Genomic DNA, 17760 nt, shown 5'->3' with positions numbered 1-17760 from the left:
CTTCAGTTACGATAGCACAAAGCGAGCCTTTTCAACAAGAAAAAAAAAACACAACATACGTACAAGTAGGGTGTAACAGGCTCGTCAATTCAATGTCTGAACTATTCAAAGTATTGCAACTCAAGCCTAAACACACCTTTGTAGTGACCTATGTTTTTAAATGATCATCGTGTTTTCCTAGAAAACCCCTAAAACAATTACACTTCCACTGCCTAACAACCTTGTTATCCCACTTCCTACATCATCATCTCCCTCCAGTTCGGACCTCACTGATCATCTACCACCAGTAGCGTCACAATCAGCACGCTTCCGTGAAGATCGGACTGTCAGGAAGTGAAGTTATGTGCCACATAAACTACAATTTACGAGCAGATGAGGACAACGATGTCCCCGAGGGGTCGGCACGGGTCACCAGATAGACTGGTTAGGACGTTAGATGGTGCAGAGGGCAGATTTCTAGAGAGGTGATGCATCAGGCGTTGAATCAGACATCAGACATGATGCGTATGGAGTGACAATGAAGCGGTGACGCAGACAACGAGGGTGTGGCACGCCATTTATCTTGATCGAAACGAGCACAGCTATGAAATTAAGTGGTGGAAACGGCGGCACAGTCAACAAGCATCAATGAGCCTTGACTGTGAACCAATCTGTTCTCATCGTCAGTTTCTAGAAACAAATATGCGACGTAACATGAAATATATTGTTAAAATTTGATGATTCTATGCAGTTAGAATAACAATTGCAAAAACAAAACAAAAGGAATGCACGATTTCAAAATTTTGGCCCCAGGTGTTTCAGTAACTACATGAGGACAAAATTAGAAGGATAGGGTACTCAAGCATGGAACAGCTGGTCTTCCCCCGTTTTCTTACGTTTGCAGGCCTTCCTGTGCTGGATGGGCCGGCTGCGGTCCCGGAAGAAGCCCTCCCTGCAGTAGTGGCAGTGCCTGCCGGCCGTATTGTGACGGCAGTTCAGACAGACACCGCCGCTCTCCCGGCCGGACAGCTTGTACAGCTCCATGTTGAACCGGCAGCGGCGGGCGTGCAGGTTGCAGTTGCAGGCTGAAAGGCGAGAGAAATACTTATTAGTAAAAAAGCAACGACTGATTTCTGGAACTTCACCGACATCTGAAGAATCATTTGCATGTTATTTATTCGAATATTAGCCTTGGATCAATTGTTATTTTTTTCAGTTGTAATCCCTACGGGAACCACTCCATCGAAACCAACGTTACATGTTGCAGAGCATTCGCAGTTTGCTTGTACCTATCAGAGGTGACGGGATAATCAGTAGTTGTCCAGCCACAGGACACATAAGTCTCAGTCACCATCCCGTGAGTTTGATCATATCCGTTGTTCTATCCGGTACAAAACTGAGGCTCAGTCAAAATAAAGCGGCCTTGTACAACACTGGGTGAGAAGAAATGGGAAGGTGGTGGCTATGTCAACTAAGCTAGATTGCCCCAGTTCTCCTCTAAATGCTGTTTATACCACAACCAGTGCCAGTATCTGTCCCTTGTTCACGCCTGAAGCCTAGCTGCGTGTCTCAACTGAGGCTCTAACCCTGCACCCGGCGGGCCCGCTCAGTTCCCCACAACACGCGCCACGCGGCCGGCGGCCACGTGACCCTATCCATTGACGTTGAATGTGATCACGTGGGCGCTCCAGCTGCTCCCCGGTGATCTATGGTGAACTCATACCATAAATCTTCCGGAGGGGAGAGACCAATTTGTTGTCGTTATTTGCAATACGGGCCAATCACCGGCGTCGCTTCTAGGAGGATGTGTGTGGTTTTCCACCACTTGTTTTAATGGTGGAATAAAGTGTAATTTCGGGGGCAGGAAACACTGTGCCTGAAGGCACACGTTATCGCTGTGTTACACAACACGAGACAAACGAGAAAAAACATGATAATAGGGCGATTGGAAATATCAAACATTCTTGCACAAGAAGAACAAGGGAATGATCAAGTTTAATGAATTGATTAAATTGAATCAGGTTAATTAAATCGGCAAAGCAGATGGCATACCTACTGGCATAGCTCGCAAGTCCTATTTTCTAGCCCACATCATAATCACTCCCACTTCAATACAGACATCAAGAACAAATGCAGCGAGATTCCGAACACCCCTCCCATAAGCGTTCCCTGGCTCCGCCTCTGTTGATGAGGGGATGCATCCCTCTCCTATAAATTGGAACCTAGGGGCGTGGTATAAATACTTTATGATCTGTTTGGGCACTGCGGCTTGCCGGGGGCGGTTATCAAATCAAATTACCGGTCTACGTGCAGTGAGATGCCCGCGGTCCAAGTACAAAGAGGTCTGTCGCCTAAGCGGCGCGAGCGACCGGGCCCCGTCGCCTGTAGGGGTGCGCAGAAGGGGAAGCGGGGGAGAGCGCTGAGGGAAAGGGGAGCTGTTATAAATGACCGAGGGTTATTGAATGTGAGCTTTATTGATAGGTTATGGGGAGGCGGCATATGTTCGCCGATTAGGTTATCAGAATATGTTCAAAATAACATCATAATTCAGATGTCAACCTGTCTCTCCCGTCGATCAATGCATCAGCGATGACGTTGTTGGGACCGTCTCAGTGTATGTACAAAGCATATTGAATTGAAGAGCTGAAAGCTTTACGGATGCGTCGCAGCTCCCGTAGTTGTCGGTTTATATAGGTACTCAATTCCATAAACTGGTAGGGCCCGAGCCATGCCCAATCCAAAAGTTCGGTATTTTAACACTAATCCTATGGCACGGCAAAAACGGCTTTGGAATATCAAAATTAACCACTTGGGTGTTATCAACATTCAACAAATTTCAGAAAGTAGCGCCCGTTGCAGCGGCGCTCTAAATGCCGTGCGTTTTGGCCGCTCATGACGTGCGGGTTTGCCTACCAGCGCAGGACCCAGTCCCGCCTGCCATCTGGTGGGCGGAGCGGGAAACTCACCATATGTGCATTGGGCAAATGAAGTGGGTCGGGGCCGAGCAAGGGGAAGGCTTTTCACACGCAAAGGAAATGTCACTGGGGGCATAGTAATCATATTTTGAAAACAGTATAGCTGAACATTTTCAGCGGTAAGATAATTATTAACAGTTTCTACATCCTCTAGTGAACTTACTCGAACATCGGGACTAGCATCATACCGACCAGGGTAGCCGGTTGATTTAGATATCAGCCGCAAAAAGTTGATACCCATTCTACCTACATGTCAAGCAAAGGCCGATGTACTCCAACACAAGCAGCAGAAAAAAAGAAAAAAAATGATCGGATGACATATTCCTTTTGCCTAACTATGGAAACGGTATAACGTAAAACAAGGTGAAAAGCTGAAACATAAATTACACACTAATAACAATAGACGCTCGACTTCAGCACGCAGCACGTACACGCACACACTAACTCCACGTTTCAGCCATACGTTCTACCGTCGTTCAGTGCCATTAAACACTCATGAATCGCGTTCAGGGCATCATGAATCGTTCGATCGCTGTAGCCATTGGGCAGTAGCCGCTCTCTATACGACGCGTCTCTGGGGAGTACTGATCGTTAGTGGCGATAAAGTACCGGCAAAGCACAGGTGAGTGAGGAGGGAGAGAGGGAGAGAGGGAGAGAGGGAGAGAGGGAAGGAGGGAGGAGAGAGAGAGAGAGAGAGAGAGAGAGAGAGAGAGAGAGAGAGAGAGAGAGAGAGAGAGAGAGAGAGAGAGAGAGAGAGAGAGAGAGAGAGAGCGAGAGAGAGAAAATAACTCAGATGGAGACAGTGTGAGAGGGAGAGAGAAAGAGGGAGAGAGATTTAGGCATTCAGTAGCGGCGGAACACCTTCAATTAAGGGGGCGGGCACTGCCGACTTTTGGTCCCATTCTTTCCATGCAACGCCCATAGGGCTAATGTTAAAATGCCAAAATCAAAGGGGGGCACGGTGCCCCGGTGCCCTCCCCGTTCCGCCGCCTATGCAGGCAATATTGTAATTTGGCTTTCAGGGCACTGCAAAACTGAACTGGCGGACGCAGTCATGGGTGACTTAAAAAGGAAACATTTCTCAGAGAAAATTACGATTACTTTGTTTACAAATTGAGCGATACACATTATCATCACCTTAAAATTAATTCATTTTTGGGAAGGCACTGTCATATGAGGTGTTCATGAGCAGTAGCAGAGCTCGCCTGTTTGTACTCTGCAGTGAGTGGTGATAAAATGTACTCTCATCACGCTGTAATCTTGTCTCGGATGGTGACCCTGCCCAAAGTACCCCATCCCCTCTGGTATTTAACATCGCCCAATCCCATCTCCAGCCCCGCACCGTACGACACCGGTCAATTAACCACTATTTTATCAGAGTCTGCGAGCGCCACCCAGCACAGTTTACCGGCCGAGTACCGCGACTAAGGAGAAAAGCGAGACCCCCTCAGTCCCACACGACTCCCCTGAGAATCACTAGGGAAAAGGTACGGCCGACGACGGCACGGCGGTGCGGCGAAATGGCGGCGCGCTGCGCTACAAATGTCGACGGTGAGGGACGCAGAGTGACAGGCGGCTTTAACAGATAATGGAGGAGGAAGGTATTGATATTTGGTGTGTTCGAGAGAAAATCGCGACAGAATTCTCGAGGGAATGTGAAAAATCGACCAAAAGCGATCGAGGTAAATTTGATCGCATAACAGCTGACATGTTATGTCATCATGATGACACCCTATTTTTCGTAAACAATAATAATTGATCCTTGGATATTCCTTCACTAAACTGGAAGTTTGCGAGCGACAACGGGTTTTGAGAATAACGACGGGAAGACGAGTGCCTTCCAACCAATAACGTTGTTGGTAACAATGAAACTACGCGAAACTATGTAAGAAGGTATTCTAGCGATGTTGAACGAAGCTTGCGGACGCTTTGAAGTCTGATGTTTAAAGCTTGCAAAGCAAAGGATGAGATGAGAGGGTTGAGAAAAATGAGATTGACTGTTTATTCAGACAAGCGCTGAAGGAGCCGCAAAACCAATTTCTCATGTATGGAAACAGTTGACCGTTTATGAGTTTGCCTAGCGTGTAACACATTTTTTAAAGACCTTATTCAATATCCGAACGCGATGCGTGCGTATCAAGCCACTTGCCAAAGCTCTGGATATCCCCGAGAATAAAGCACTCATCAGTAAACCAGCAAAGCAGTTCTGATACCCTGGTCGCTTGATTTCCTTAGTTGAAGAGTTATACCATTGGGTTAAATACCACACTTCAACTGCATAAAGCCATTACGTCAGTTGCTCGCCAACTTTTATGAATATCCAGCTCTATCCATATTTGGAAGCTTAGCTTGTCAGAGACAAAATTGTCCACTGTCTGAGTTGGGCTCAATCAGCGGTTAATTACAATCTGTCGAGTCTTGGTCATCCGTCAGAAATTTCTACGAAAGCGTTTAAACTTGCAACAGCAAAAATAAAAGAGACACCATACCAAGAAAACCACTGCGTTCACTTTTCGTGCAGCGATTTTCGCCCACTACGCTACCGATGAGGTTAGGACAAAACACGATAGTTTTATAGCAGGCGTCTGCTGTATCTACGAAGACGACCATTCTGCAGACATTGCGTGTGGGTACACTGCAGCCACCACATCACTGACATGACCGGTATAATGCGAAACTGCTGTTTGGGACGTCCGAAGCAAGATAATGACTTGCCTAAGCGGAAATGATAGCAAATTTGCAATCCATAATGCATGAGCAGGACACACCGTTCGTCTAGTGACCGGAATGGTGAGTCTATCAAAACACATCGCGCCGGCTTTTTCAGCTAGGTAGTAGTTGTAGCAGTAGGCCAAACATGGTTTCAGATGAATCGGTCATACCATGTTCCGATATGGGCCCGCCAGGCTGAATTACATTACGTGGGCTGAGCGCTAATGTCATACAGTCTTCTCGTGATATTTTTAGTTCCATTTAAACATGAAATGACTGGTTCCAGATGATGACCCTAATATTTCACCCACCGTTTGGCCATTTACGATCATTGGTCACATAAAACCGCGCTGAACACCGTCGATATTGTCATTAGCGAAATCGACCCACATGTCCATGATCGTGATGAGCGCAGTGCGCACATTTGGAGCCAGATTCTAGGGGCCGCTCTGGAGGCCGCATACCCTCAAGGCCTTCAACATTACAGCATATATGTATGTACGCAGCGCATGAGACATTCAGGAGATGAAGATGGAAGATAAGCACGTTTGCGCGCGCATAGTGAAGTGTGACAAGCCAACTGACTTGTTGAAGCCAAATATCTAAATGTTCCTTCTGAAGTGACTCATTTAAAAGCTATCGATCCACGCAGAAGCGACGTGTAGGTGCGCATATATGTCAATGGCTTGACATCGATCACGCCATGGGGATGTCATTTTGAATTCGAACAATTAATTCAGGTATTGAATTTAAGAGCCGCTAATTGCTGTTCGGCAAATAATAACTTCTAAATCAATGAACGGGTCGCAATAAAATATCGCAGTTGAAGTCATTTGCGGTAATAAATTATCGTTACGCATGGCTTCTAAATTTGAGATAATCCAAAAACGACTTATCTGCCACCAGATGGCCACATTTAGTTGACAGATCCCGACAACAAATTATCAATATATCGGTACTATCATTAGCTGTCACGCATGTAAATACATTGATTGCAGTTTTCGTGGTAAGATATTGCTGAATTCAGCTTGCTGCTTACCCAAGAATAGTTGGACCGAATGAGTTTCGCAGAAACGCAAATCAAGCGGTAAGAGGTCACTTGAAAAAAAACTTAATATTTCCATCGATTTAGCTTGCCGCGGCGTCTGGACTTCGGGAAAGAGTGAACTTAAAGCCAAACTTAAGCCCAACAAATAACAAACAAAACGCGGTTTGTTTATTTAGTATGCACTAGACAACACCCTCCTACCTGTGCATCCAACATCGGCTGTTTTTCAGGCTTACAGGTAGGTGGGGTCGAGATTTGAGAGGAGTGACTTCATCCGGCTAGCTGCGGCTCATTGAAGCTCATGAATAGGGCAAGCGGCCGAGGGCTGGGCCGGGCCGGGCTGCCGCGAGCACAATTTCACTGCAATCAGTGTGGAATGCGCTGGAAGCGGTATGGAGAACGCACCCTCAGACGCCCAGTATGCCACCGAATGGTGCAGAGAATGCATGCAGCCCTATCTCTATGCTATTGCGTAGTTCTTATCATGAATGAACTGAATTCGTGGCACCGATCCTGACCATATAATGCGTCTGCTTTTCAATAAAAGACGACGAATGTTTGATAGCGAGTGCCGCACAGAAACCGCAAAACGTAAGGAGTTCGCAATTCTTTCCAGCAATGTTAGCCTGAACACTTCTATGGATAAGTAATTAAACTTTGAAGAATGACTGGCATTACTTAGATGATTCTGCGTGCATTTTTCTTAGACATTTAACACTTCGAAATGTTGCTCTTGATTATATTTGACGACGATCACGATCAAACCATCAGTTCATTACTGGTGTCAGAACTGTAACTACTGATGATTACAGTTCCTTCGTTCGCATATTCAACCCGTCAAGATCGGTAGCATTCCGGTCGTCGGACGAAAGGCACGCCGAATCCCCCGAGGCTCTCGGAGCAGAACTAGCAGCCGCGGCCGGCGCCGACAAACTACCCCTAGCCACCGCGGCAGCAGCAGCGCGGCGCCCGATTGCAGGCTGCAACATCCCACCCGGCGCCCGGCGGCCGCCTCTGTCTTTATCGTCTATTGGCCGGAGCATAATTCACCGGCCTGCAGCCGCCGCCGACGCCCGGGGCGCAAAGTCACGTGACCGAGAGCGCTGCGCACGCGCCCTGAATGCCACAGCTCAGGGCACCTCCGCGCAGGGGAGCGGCAAATTTGCACGCGCGTCCTACAAGACATGCAATTAGGTGTCGCCTGCGCCCGCCGCCAGCGATTAGGTGGTGTGTCCATGAATCATGCCTTGTGAAGTATTTCATGCTCAATGATGAATGTTTCCTGTGCCAGCAAGGTTACCTGAAAGTTGAAAGGCTCCCCTACCTGAAGAAGAGATGTAAGGGTATGGTCCAGCAAATTGTGGGCGGGAAACGTTAAGTGCAAGGAATGTAAGTGCACACAATAATATGTTATTATATCTGAGAAGGATCAAGAGAGCAGGACAGGACAGGGTGGACTGAGTATCCTAAAGAGCGGGATCCTTTCGTTGAAGACATCTCGTTATTTGCGCATTGCGGTGGCGTCGTTCGTCATGAATACTGTCGCCCCATCAACCATAGGATTGTTGTAATACATGTTGTAACCGTCTGGTATGAAGCTACTGTGTGCTGTGGCGGTTTTAGATGAAGCCCTTGTTTATGTATTCAGTGTTCAATGTCTCCGAATGCCTGGATAAGAAAATCATAGTTAATCGATCAGCTATTGGTGTCGCCAGTTGATTACAATAATTAACATAAACAATACTTATTTTACAAAGCCCAGCATTCTATGTCATGAAAAGGAACAGCTCATTTACTTCTAAGCACAGCCTTTGGATAAAAGGTTGCTTGGTATCTTCAACAGAGGAGGCCACTTCGATAGGATTGCCCTTTAGAATGGGACTTTTCCAGAGAAAAGACCTATTGATCATTAAATCTCTGAACAGAACGTCTCGGGAACAACACATCCATCGAATTTCATTATGTCTCTGCGCCTATCTACGCCCACACAGAACGGGAATATAAAGTTGTAAGCATTTAAGATAAAGGTCACCCCACACTACAAAAACCCAGTCACCAAGATTCCGATTCGTTCCATGGTGGTCCAGGTCCGAGGAGTAGCTAATTCACTCTCTGACTCACAAATACCTTATCACTGGCTATCAGTGAAGACAGAGGGAATGACTCGACATTAATCGTCAAACCACGCCTGATGCGGCACCAAAAACCATGTTCAGGCGCCACCCGCGGCTGGAGGACCACAAAAAAGGGCCTTGGTCAATATGATATCATCGCGGGCTCTATTCCTCGGGCGGTCTATTCAGTCGATTAGGCGATCCGTGCCCTCATCTCACGTCACGCTATGGTAACGTAACGAATCGTGACTCTATCAGCGCGGTTATACAGGTATAATCGGCTCTGAACGAGTTGACCGATGTTCACCAAAGGGTCGGCTGAATTTTTGTCAGTTCCACGGCGGATATGTTTGGTAATTTACTTCCTGGCCTCAAATGGGGCTCATAGTTAGATTACTTTAGTTAGATTACTTGTCGGTATCGGCATTACGTTTCTAAAAGGTGTCTTTCATCATCCAAGTAGGCAGGTCAATTAATTTCCGTAACGGAAATGCCTGTTAACAGCTAAAGGATATGAAGGTGCGAAACAAAAACAAAACAAGATAAGTTATCAGGAAATAACCTCGGCAAAAGCCTTTCTTCAGTATTTTCTTTATCACTTGATTTAGCCTCCGGGCTGTAACTGAATAAATACTAGACACGTTAGAGGCTTGAAGATAACTTCTCCACAGTGACGTCGGAAGTCAGCTGACTGCTGTATTCTGCTATTTCAGCCGCACCAAGCCGCTCTCTGTAAGTTTTATCAGAACCTTGCCCTTCCTTCTGTCTGATGCTGAGGTTTAGCTGTCGACTTCACCGCCTATTTAAGCCATAAATCTCATGCATTTACAAAGATGTCTGAAGGGACGGTGTCTGACAAGAGCAGGCTCGCCCAGTTTGTTTGGAGCAGAGACCGCGAGTTTAAACAATGCACTGACGTCGCGTTCATCAAGAGCAGTCGAGAATTATTCACCACCGAAAGGGCTTCAGGTCGGTTAGTCAGCCTCAGTAGGCTGCGAAATGGTCACTCGATAGTTGTTCGTCGAAATATAAATAAAACAGAAACGGACGTGTTTGAGAAAAAAACATTGCGGTACTCGCAAATGCTATCACACATTTTTTTTTATTTATCAATGCATGCTTGTGATCTGGTATTCGTCACCAGACGTTCCATATTTGCATAGGATTAGCATTCATCGCATCCATCTCATATCTTCCATCCACGCTCCTGTCTTCATCCAATGTCTAACTTCATTAGGTATAATGACTATCCTTGCTATCTTTGATCAGGGAAAAAATCTGACTGGTAACAGGTTTATGGAGATAAAGATCACGGACAAGATCAAAGCAGTAGCCACAACGGCTACACAGGCCAATGTAGCGTAACCAAATGTCCGTTTGCTAGCTAGCGGAAGGTAGCGTGGTGAGGTCGACATGCCATTTTTTGAGTGGGTTGGCTCGTGCAGCCCTCGGAATTGGCCGATCTCGTGAAAGAATAGAACTTATCATGTGAAAAATATTCATTAATGGGAATATGACGTGCAATAGCTCGTGGTCTAAAGTATCTACTGCACGAACTTGAATCACTTTAATTTCAGGGGCATGTTTTCATGCAACTCTCCTCGTTATTTCAAGTACGCAGAGCCGGCTAAATTACAAAGCGCACGCGTCCCGGCAATTCAGCAATAAATCTATGTATCTTTTATGCATATGAAGCATTTATGTGACATAGATTGATCAGCATTCGGAGCCAACATCCCAACAGTTACCTGAAGCTGATTTCATAAAGAGCACGCTGGCGACTGCAAAAAAAAAAAATAGTGACATTGATGGAATCTATCCATGCATATGTTTACGAATTTTGGAATTTCTTCAGGCTTCATGATTCCTAAACCGATTCAAAACAAGTTAAATCGTTCAGTCGCTTCATAATCACACTGAAATCCACCGATCGCGTGATGTATCGACTTGTGTTTTGATAAATAAATAAATGAAAGCATTGATAAAAAAGTTCATTAAATAATTAACACACCACTCAGCGTTTGACCTGGTAGTCACAGAGGTCAAGTTTAGGAGGAAAACTGCCCCAGAGGCCAGAATCTATGCCACGTGCAACACGACCTCAACTGACGAGTTAACCCCGACGTACTGCAGCCACCCGTCATCATCCCACTGCGTATGCGCCATAAATCTCTACACCATCCCACTGTGATTAGCTGTCATTTCCTGGCCGTAATTCACCTCAGCAGCCGCCACCCGCTCCGACACGTAGTTTTAGCGCCGTAAATTTTTATGATGCAGATCGCCGGCCGAATGAAGTCTGCCGACGTCTCTCGCAGTGCTACCAGATGAGTTACCATATGTGATGCCAGACACTGATGACGCTAGATAGCGTTAAATGGAAATATTCGGCCACGAATGGTCGTGTGTACGACACGGGTCGCGCCCAACTGGCGACACTATAGTTTTGATAACGGACCGTTTTGTGGAAACGTAGGAGGCCGTAGGAGGTGGCGCCTAACGAGTGTAGAACTGATAAGGAAGCGGTCAGCGGCACTGGCCACCGGAGGAGGCCGGTACGTTTTCGGTGTAAGCTGCTCGCAGATACTGTGAAAGAGCTAAAAATGCTGCTGATGCTGCTGTGGTGACCTGTGATGATGATGATGAGGGCAGGATGGGAATGGTGATGCCGTTGATGGTAGGTACTGCTGATAAAAATAGAATGACGATGATAGTCAGTCGGGGAAAAGGGCAATAAATAAGGTGGTCACTATAGGTAGGTCAAAGGTGCCAGAGACGGTCATAGTGATGATAAAGAAGCTGGTAATAGTGCTTTTGATGTTGAAGGAAGAAGGATATCACGATGGAAAAGATGACAGTGTTAGTGATAATGATGGTCAATCATGTTGAACTCACGTAATTGTAAAAGTCCATATGACACCACCCAAACTTTACCATCCCTCTCACATCTACACACCGGTATCACTCCAGGTCCCCGCCCTCTCCTCTGCTCCCAACCATCCCTACTATCCCTGTCACCTGCGCCCTGCCTGCAGAGGCCACAGCGGCCACGGCGGCCGGCTCGTGCTTTACATATGAATAGCACCACGCCGGACCGCGGTACACTTTATTGGCGACGACCGACCGCGCCTGATCCCGTAACGCAGGCTCTAATTTTTCACCCGGCCGCATTTGTATGAGGACCGAACGGCCGTGGGGGCGGCCGGCACCCTTGGGAATATTCACCTAACGCGGAACGGCGATATTACGGGTAGGAAGGACCCAAGGGTCAGCAGGAGAATTTCAAGTGCGCGGGCCGTGGTGTGGTGACATTTTTGGGGAATTATGTCGGTGTTTTTCGCGTACGATGAAGCCCGTTTAGCAGCGTTATTTGATTGATGACAATGTTGCCCTGCACGTTATCTGAAGGGGCTCAGATGATGGTAAATTGTGCGATATAAAATCCATTTATACGCAAACAAGTGAGATTACGCATTTGCCGGATATAGAAAGCAAAACATCTGAAAAAATAGTAACCTCAAAACTGCAGAAAAAAACATTCAATGGATCTTAAAAAAAAACTTTCAGCGTTAACCCTATTAGTGGCAGGCTCCTGGCTACCCCTATTAGTGGCAGGGGGTCTGTTTACGACCCCCCTTGATATCTCGAGATCGAACGGGCCGATTTTCAAAATTCAAACGGCATTCGATTTCGCTCAACGTGATCTACATTTCTAAAAAATAAAAATTAAAAAATGTCAATAGGTGTAGAGGGGGGTAAAAACGGGCAAATTGCAGATACATTTTAGACTGTTTATCACGGCCAGGTTTCTGAACCGATCTTAACGCAACTTTTGCCGATCGATAGAGAATGAACCAGGAATTCACATGGATCCTAAAAATATGCATTTTCAAAAATCATAGGCGGATACAGATCATTGAGATTGGGGGTACACAAAAAGTATAGTAAATAATGTTTTTGTTGGTACTGTTTCTAAAAAGGGTGGTAATGGTCTTGTTATGTTACAATTTTCTTATGAGAGAACGACTACAATTGTATTGGTCATGCATAGGCGGTGTCAGGGCACCTATGTTGGGAGGTAAAACATAACCCCCCTTTTTGGACGCCTGGATCCGCCTATTATAGCAAAAACGTGTCAAAAGAGGATGCACAATAACTTTGTATACGTTATCACATGATACCCTTCATTCACTGGCATACAGTTATAATGCATCAGCATCGTGATCTTCGCCCAAATGACTCGCTTCACGAATAGGACCCCCCCAATTCCCAGTGCTCTGGAGCCGCCCCTGGTAAAGTTATGAACTTGAAATTTTCAGGGAATGTGCCCAATTTAGTTTTAGGAAAAGTCAGAAAATTTCAGCATCGTAGCTTTAGCGGTTTCGGAGATATTCCCGAAAAACCTGAGGGGTGGATGAAAACAACCCCCCCTGCCACTGATAGGGTTAACACTACGTAAAACTGTAAGAATTTCACTGGACCAACAAGACAAATTTCTCGGAACAAACGTTCACCAATAACTTTTGAACTAAAAGTTTGACTTCTAAAAGCTCACAGATAAAAGCACCCCTAACTAAAAGTCACACCACCATCCACTCCACTCGGGCGTCTCCCAGCCGAGGCCACTCTCCGACTGACACCGACTATAGTGCCATCAACAATCGTTAACTTTCAATCACCACCCCAACAAAGACTTCTCGGAACGGAGGTCGCCTGACACCGCCCAACAGTCACCCGGGTTTCTGAGAAGCGGGCTCGTCACAGACTCACTGAAACACATACAAGTAGGAGTCGAATCGTCTCGGAAAGGCTGACCGGAAGCAAAGCTGTGACTGGCTGTATGTGACTGACCGGAAACAGAGCTGGGACTGACTGTATATCTGATGGCTGACAGATCAGGGATAGACCTGACTGACTGTGGCTGACAGATAGAGAACAGGACTGTGTCTGAGTGTAGGTGTCAGATTGGTGACAGATGATGTAACCTTCCGGCGAGCGCTCCTCTGCGCGGGAGTGGTTTATCGCCTACTGAATGGCCATTCCCATTGATGTTTCCTCTTTCGTGGATAACAAATATAAAAGGCACATTTTACAATGTTTTGCATTTCAATTAAAAGTTATTATTGGCTCAAACATTATCGAAAATTATTTCGTCATTGTCTACATAGGTATGTATAAGATACCAATAAGCGCAGTACGTCAGATGATGTCTCAGATCGCTTCAATAATTTGCACGAATCTGAACGCAATGGAGTAAAGCTGAATAATCTTATTGGGATTCCCGTTCTGAAAGATTTTCAATACACCTCTGCGATTTGGGTTTCTTAGTACCCCATTCTGATTTATGAGCATTGAGCATAAAACTGAGTTTCCATTCTGATCCGTTTCCGCTCAGGGGCAGACCAGTGTTCCCGGTCAAGGTCATTCCCCCTCCCCTCTCGCCCCCCCCCCCAGCGCTCCCCTCCCCAGCCATCCATTCTAATTGTCCAGCGAGGGTCGATCTGATTTATCCCCCGAGGCAATTGTGTTTTGATTTGCCAGACCGCGCCGCTGCCTGGGGGGGGGGGGGGATTGTCAACTGCGGGGTTCCTAGAGCGAGGGATATTAGGGGGTATTGGAGGGGGCGATCGGAAGCACAGTGATCGCTTACCCACAGAAGGGCATCGCAATGGATTGTTCAGAAAATGTGATTTGCCGGCGGTGTTCGGTCCGGGCCGCGCGTGGCTGTCAGTCTCGGTACTCGGTGAGCTGATTGGTCACATGGTTGCTGTTGGTAACAGCAGAACAGACGGTAGAACAGACGTGGCCCAATGGAGCGCTCTGTTCTATGCTAGAGCCGAACATATAACTCGTATATCCGTGGATAATTGGGTGGACATGAAGCTACTGGTCGGTGAAGAGAGAGCGAGGAAGGGAAGGAGTCTGAGAGAATGAGAGAAATAAATAAATAGATGTGAAGAGAAAGAGGGGGAGAGAAAGAGAGAGGGAGAGAGAGAGTGAGAGGGAGAGAGAGACGGAGAGAGGGGAGAGAGAGACGGAGAGGGAGAGGGAGAGGGAGAGGGAGAGGGAGAGGGAGAGGGAGAGGGAGAGGGAGAGGGAGAGGGAGAGGGAGAGAGAGAGAGAGAGAGAGAGAGAGAGAGAGAGAGAGAGAGAGAGAGAGAGAGAGAGAGAGAGAGAGAGAGAGAGAGAGAGAGAGAGAGAGGACAGGCGAGGAAAGAGGCAGACGAGACTCTTGGCCAACTCAGGATACCAGAAGTACCTCTCCCGTGCCCGAAGACACGACACGAGAGCCACGAACCCTTGAAAAGAGTTCTCACAGACCCAGTGAATCGACCTTAATCCAACCAGAAAAAACGCCAAAATTTAACGCACACACATCTTTACAGACCCGCTCAATTGGCGGCGGGAAACCGTTGGGATTTGGCTCTACCCAGCTGGAATAAAGCGGGTTATCGGCGTAGGAGCAGCCCTGTCGCGGGCGCTTCTGAGGACAATTATAACCGGGCTCTGCGGTCGGAATCGGTGGTCTGGGAGACCCGGTGTATTGTCCTCTATTGTTATACCGGGGGCTAGTCGATCGTGGTCAGCGCTACCGGCATGGCTACGGGACTGGAGAGGGGGAGAAGAGAGGGAGAGAGCCATGGGAGGAGGGAGAAAAAAAATCATCGAGAGGGCCAGAGAGGAAGAGAGAGAGAAAAAACTATCAGGAAACGAGAGACAGAGAGAGAAAGAGAGAGAGAGAGAGAGAGAGAGAGAGAGAGAGAGAGAGAGAGAGAGAGAGAGAGAGAGAGAGAGAGAGAGAGAGAGAGAGAGAGAGAGAGAGAGAGAGAGACAGACAGAGAGAGAGCAAGAGCAAGCAGTCGAGCGAGAGCAATGCGATGAGAGAACAGGAGACTGCAGAAACGACAGCCGGACCCAGCTAGATGGAGAGGGCTTCAAATCTCTGAGCCTCTATCTGTTTGTATCTCTTTCTCTATTCCTTTCTGTGTCCCCCCCCTCTCTCTCTCTCTCTCTCTCTCTCTCTCTCTCTCTCTCTCTCTCTCTCTCTCCCTCTCCCCCCTCACGGGATCACCGACGGACGATGATCTGTCAGCCCAGACCAGACTGAGGCAAGGAGCTGACGTGGCTAGCCCTCCACCCCCTCAGCCCTACCGAATCACACTCCGCGACCTATGTTCAATTGTTCACCCTATCACCGAGGTCGTGAATGGCTCTACAGGTCAGTTTGTGACCCAGCGGTTTGCCAGTAGGCATCGTGAGATTCATGACATCAACGTTAGCTTGTATCGTTGCCAACAAAAAATCGAAGTCAATAAACAAGTTAATTTCGCGGGCACGCTTATAAATGGTCCCGTATGAGTCTTGACCTGCAATGTCTTTCCGATTTGTTTACGGTTGATTTAACTGCCTTCGGACCCAATACGACACCTATTTTTGAGTGTGTTGAGTCCTTTGTAACTTAAGCGGTAGCCAGTTCAAGTTCAAAATGCTTAATATTTTTGTAACCAGAGAGACATCGTAAGTTATGAGCCTCACAACTGCCATTGCAACTTCTTTAGACTCCTGGGCCCTGTTCATGAACCCCGGCGGTCGCTGCGGCCGCTGCGGTCGCTGCGGCCAGCCGGATTGTTACGTCACAAAAAGGGGCGGGGCTCATGTAGTATGACGAATGTATGACGTCATCTTGCTGCGTCCGCTGCGATCTCTGCGGCCGCAATCCAGCGACCGCCGAGCCTCAAGAAAACTAATTGCACTTAACTTGGCGCACTGAAGTCAAATAGGCGCAAGCCGTGTTGTCATGGAGACGATTTTGTAAACAAATTATCTACCGGTGTGCTTCAGTTGTAAACAATTGTCGGAAACTATTTCGACAGCAGACGCTGTTCATGGAACGCTGCTGCGGCCGAGTGAGTGATGACGTTTCAAAAATGGGCGGAGCTTAGAGCCTGCGGCCGGCCGCAGCGGCCGCAGACTTCATGAACAGGGCCCTGCTCAAAGCTAACTGCGTAATTTAGCGTGAGTTGTCAAAAATTCCTTGCCCGCGTCATATTGAAAACCGAACATTGAAGTGACAACCGGACACGGTCTGTCCCATTCACCAACTGGCTTATTTATGCTGCACATTTGCACAAAGCTACGTGTGTCTCTGCTACACTGACCATCTTCCATTGCACGGTTCGTGTAGACACGACCGAACAGACAATGGAGCACTTCAAATATCGGGAGAGCGGTGTTCGTGAATCACGATAAAACAGCGTTTTACATGTTCATACATCACCGTGTTTTGCCGAGTTGGAATAAGAGGCCAGGACCAGGTGTGTCTCGAAAGCTCCCGGTGGCGAGGGCACGCTTACCTGAAAAATAGAGAAACAAAGAATGTCAGAGAGAACAAGTTATGGTCATGACTGCAGCTGTTGAGAACTGAAGAACATCATGTAAAAAAGAACAGATCAAGTGGAAATGTTCAAGTGAAAATGCTAAAATCAAATTCGAAAAGCTACGTAAAGCGAGGGAAGTTTTTTTTTCTGAAATAGCAACAATGTAACGTTAATAAACGGCAGAGTTCAATGAAACGACGCACGGCACCTCAATGGTGCAGCTATCAACGATGTTTACGATCAACGATGTAAAAAAGTTCTATATTCTTCGGGCACCATCAAAAACGAGTACATCGTGTGCTCCGGTTCCGTTTGTTCTAAATTGGTGCACGGCTACCTTCGAATTAACCCGCGCCCCACTGGGGTCTGCGTATAACACGCCCTATGTACATACAGGGGGGGGGGGGGCTCTTCATAGCCCCCCCCCTCCTAACTCCGAAACTACTGGGCCGATCGTCAAAATTCAAACGGCGTCTGATAGCCCCGGAAAAAACTGTCGAGCGAAACCTAATTTCATTGACCTCGAGGTCACCGATGACGTCACAGGTCAGGTC

At 47.2% G+C, this 17760-nt stretch overlaps 1 protein-coding gene across 1 annotated transcript in view; it reads right to left on the bottom strand.

Moving 5' to 3' along the window:
- The window catches only part of LOC122388543 (netrin-1-like), an 80002-nt gene that overhangs the window by 11158 nt on the left and 51084 nt on the right, over nt 1–17760 (bottom strand). The window contains exon 2 of the mRNA XM_043379741.1: nt 876–1064. Coding sequence (XP_043235676.1) covers nt 876–1064 — 189 coding nt within the window. The remainder of the gene's footprint in view (nt 1–875; nt 1065–17760) is intronic.

This window comes from Amphibalanus amphitrite, unplaced genomic scaffold (assembly GCF_019059575.1).
Source record: "Amphibalanus amphitrite isolate SeventyFive unplaced genomic scaffold, NRLGWU_Aamphi_draft 000326F_arrow, whole genome shotgun sequence".
Taxonomy (NCBI): domain Eukaryota; kingdom Metazoa; phylum Arthropoda; class Thecostraca; order Balanomorpha; family Balanidae; genus Amphibalanus; species Amphibalanus amphitrite.
The sequence above is the reverse complement of the archived record's forward strand: the minus strand, read 5'-3'. Positions and strand labels throughout refer to the sequence as shown.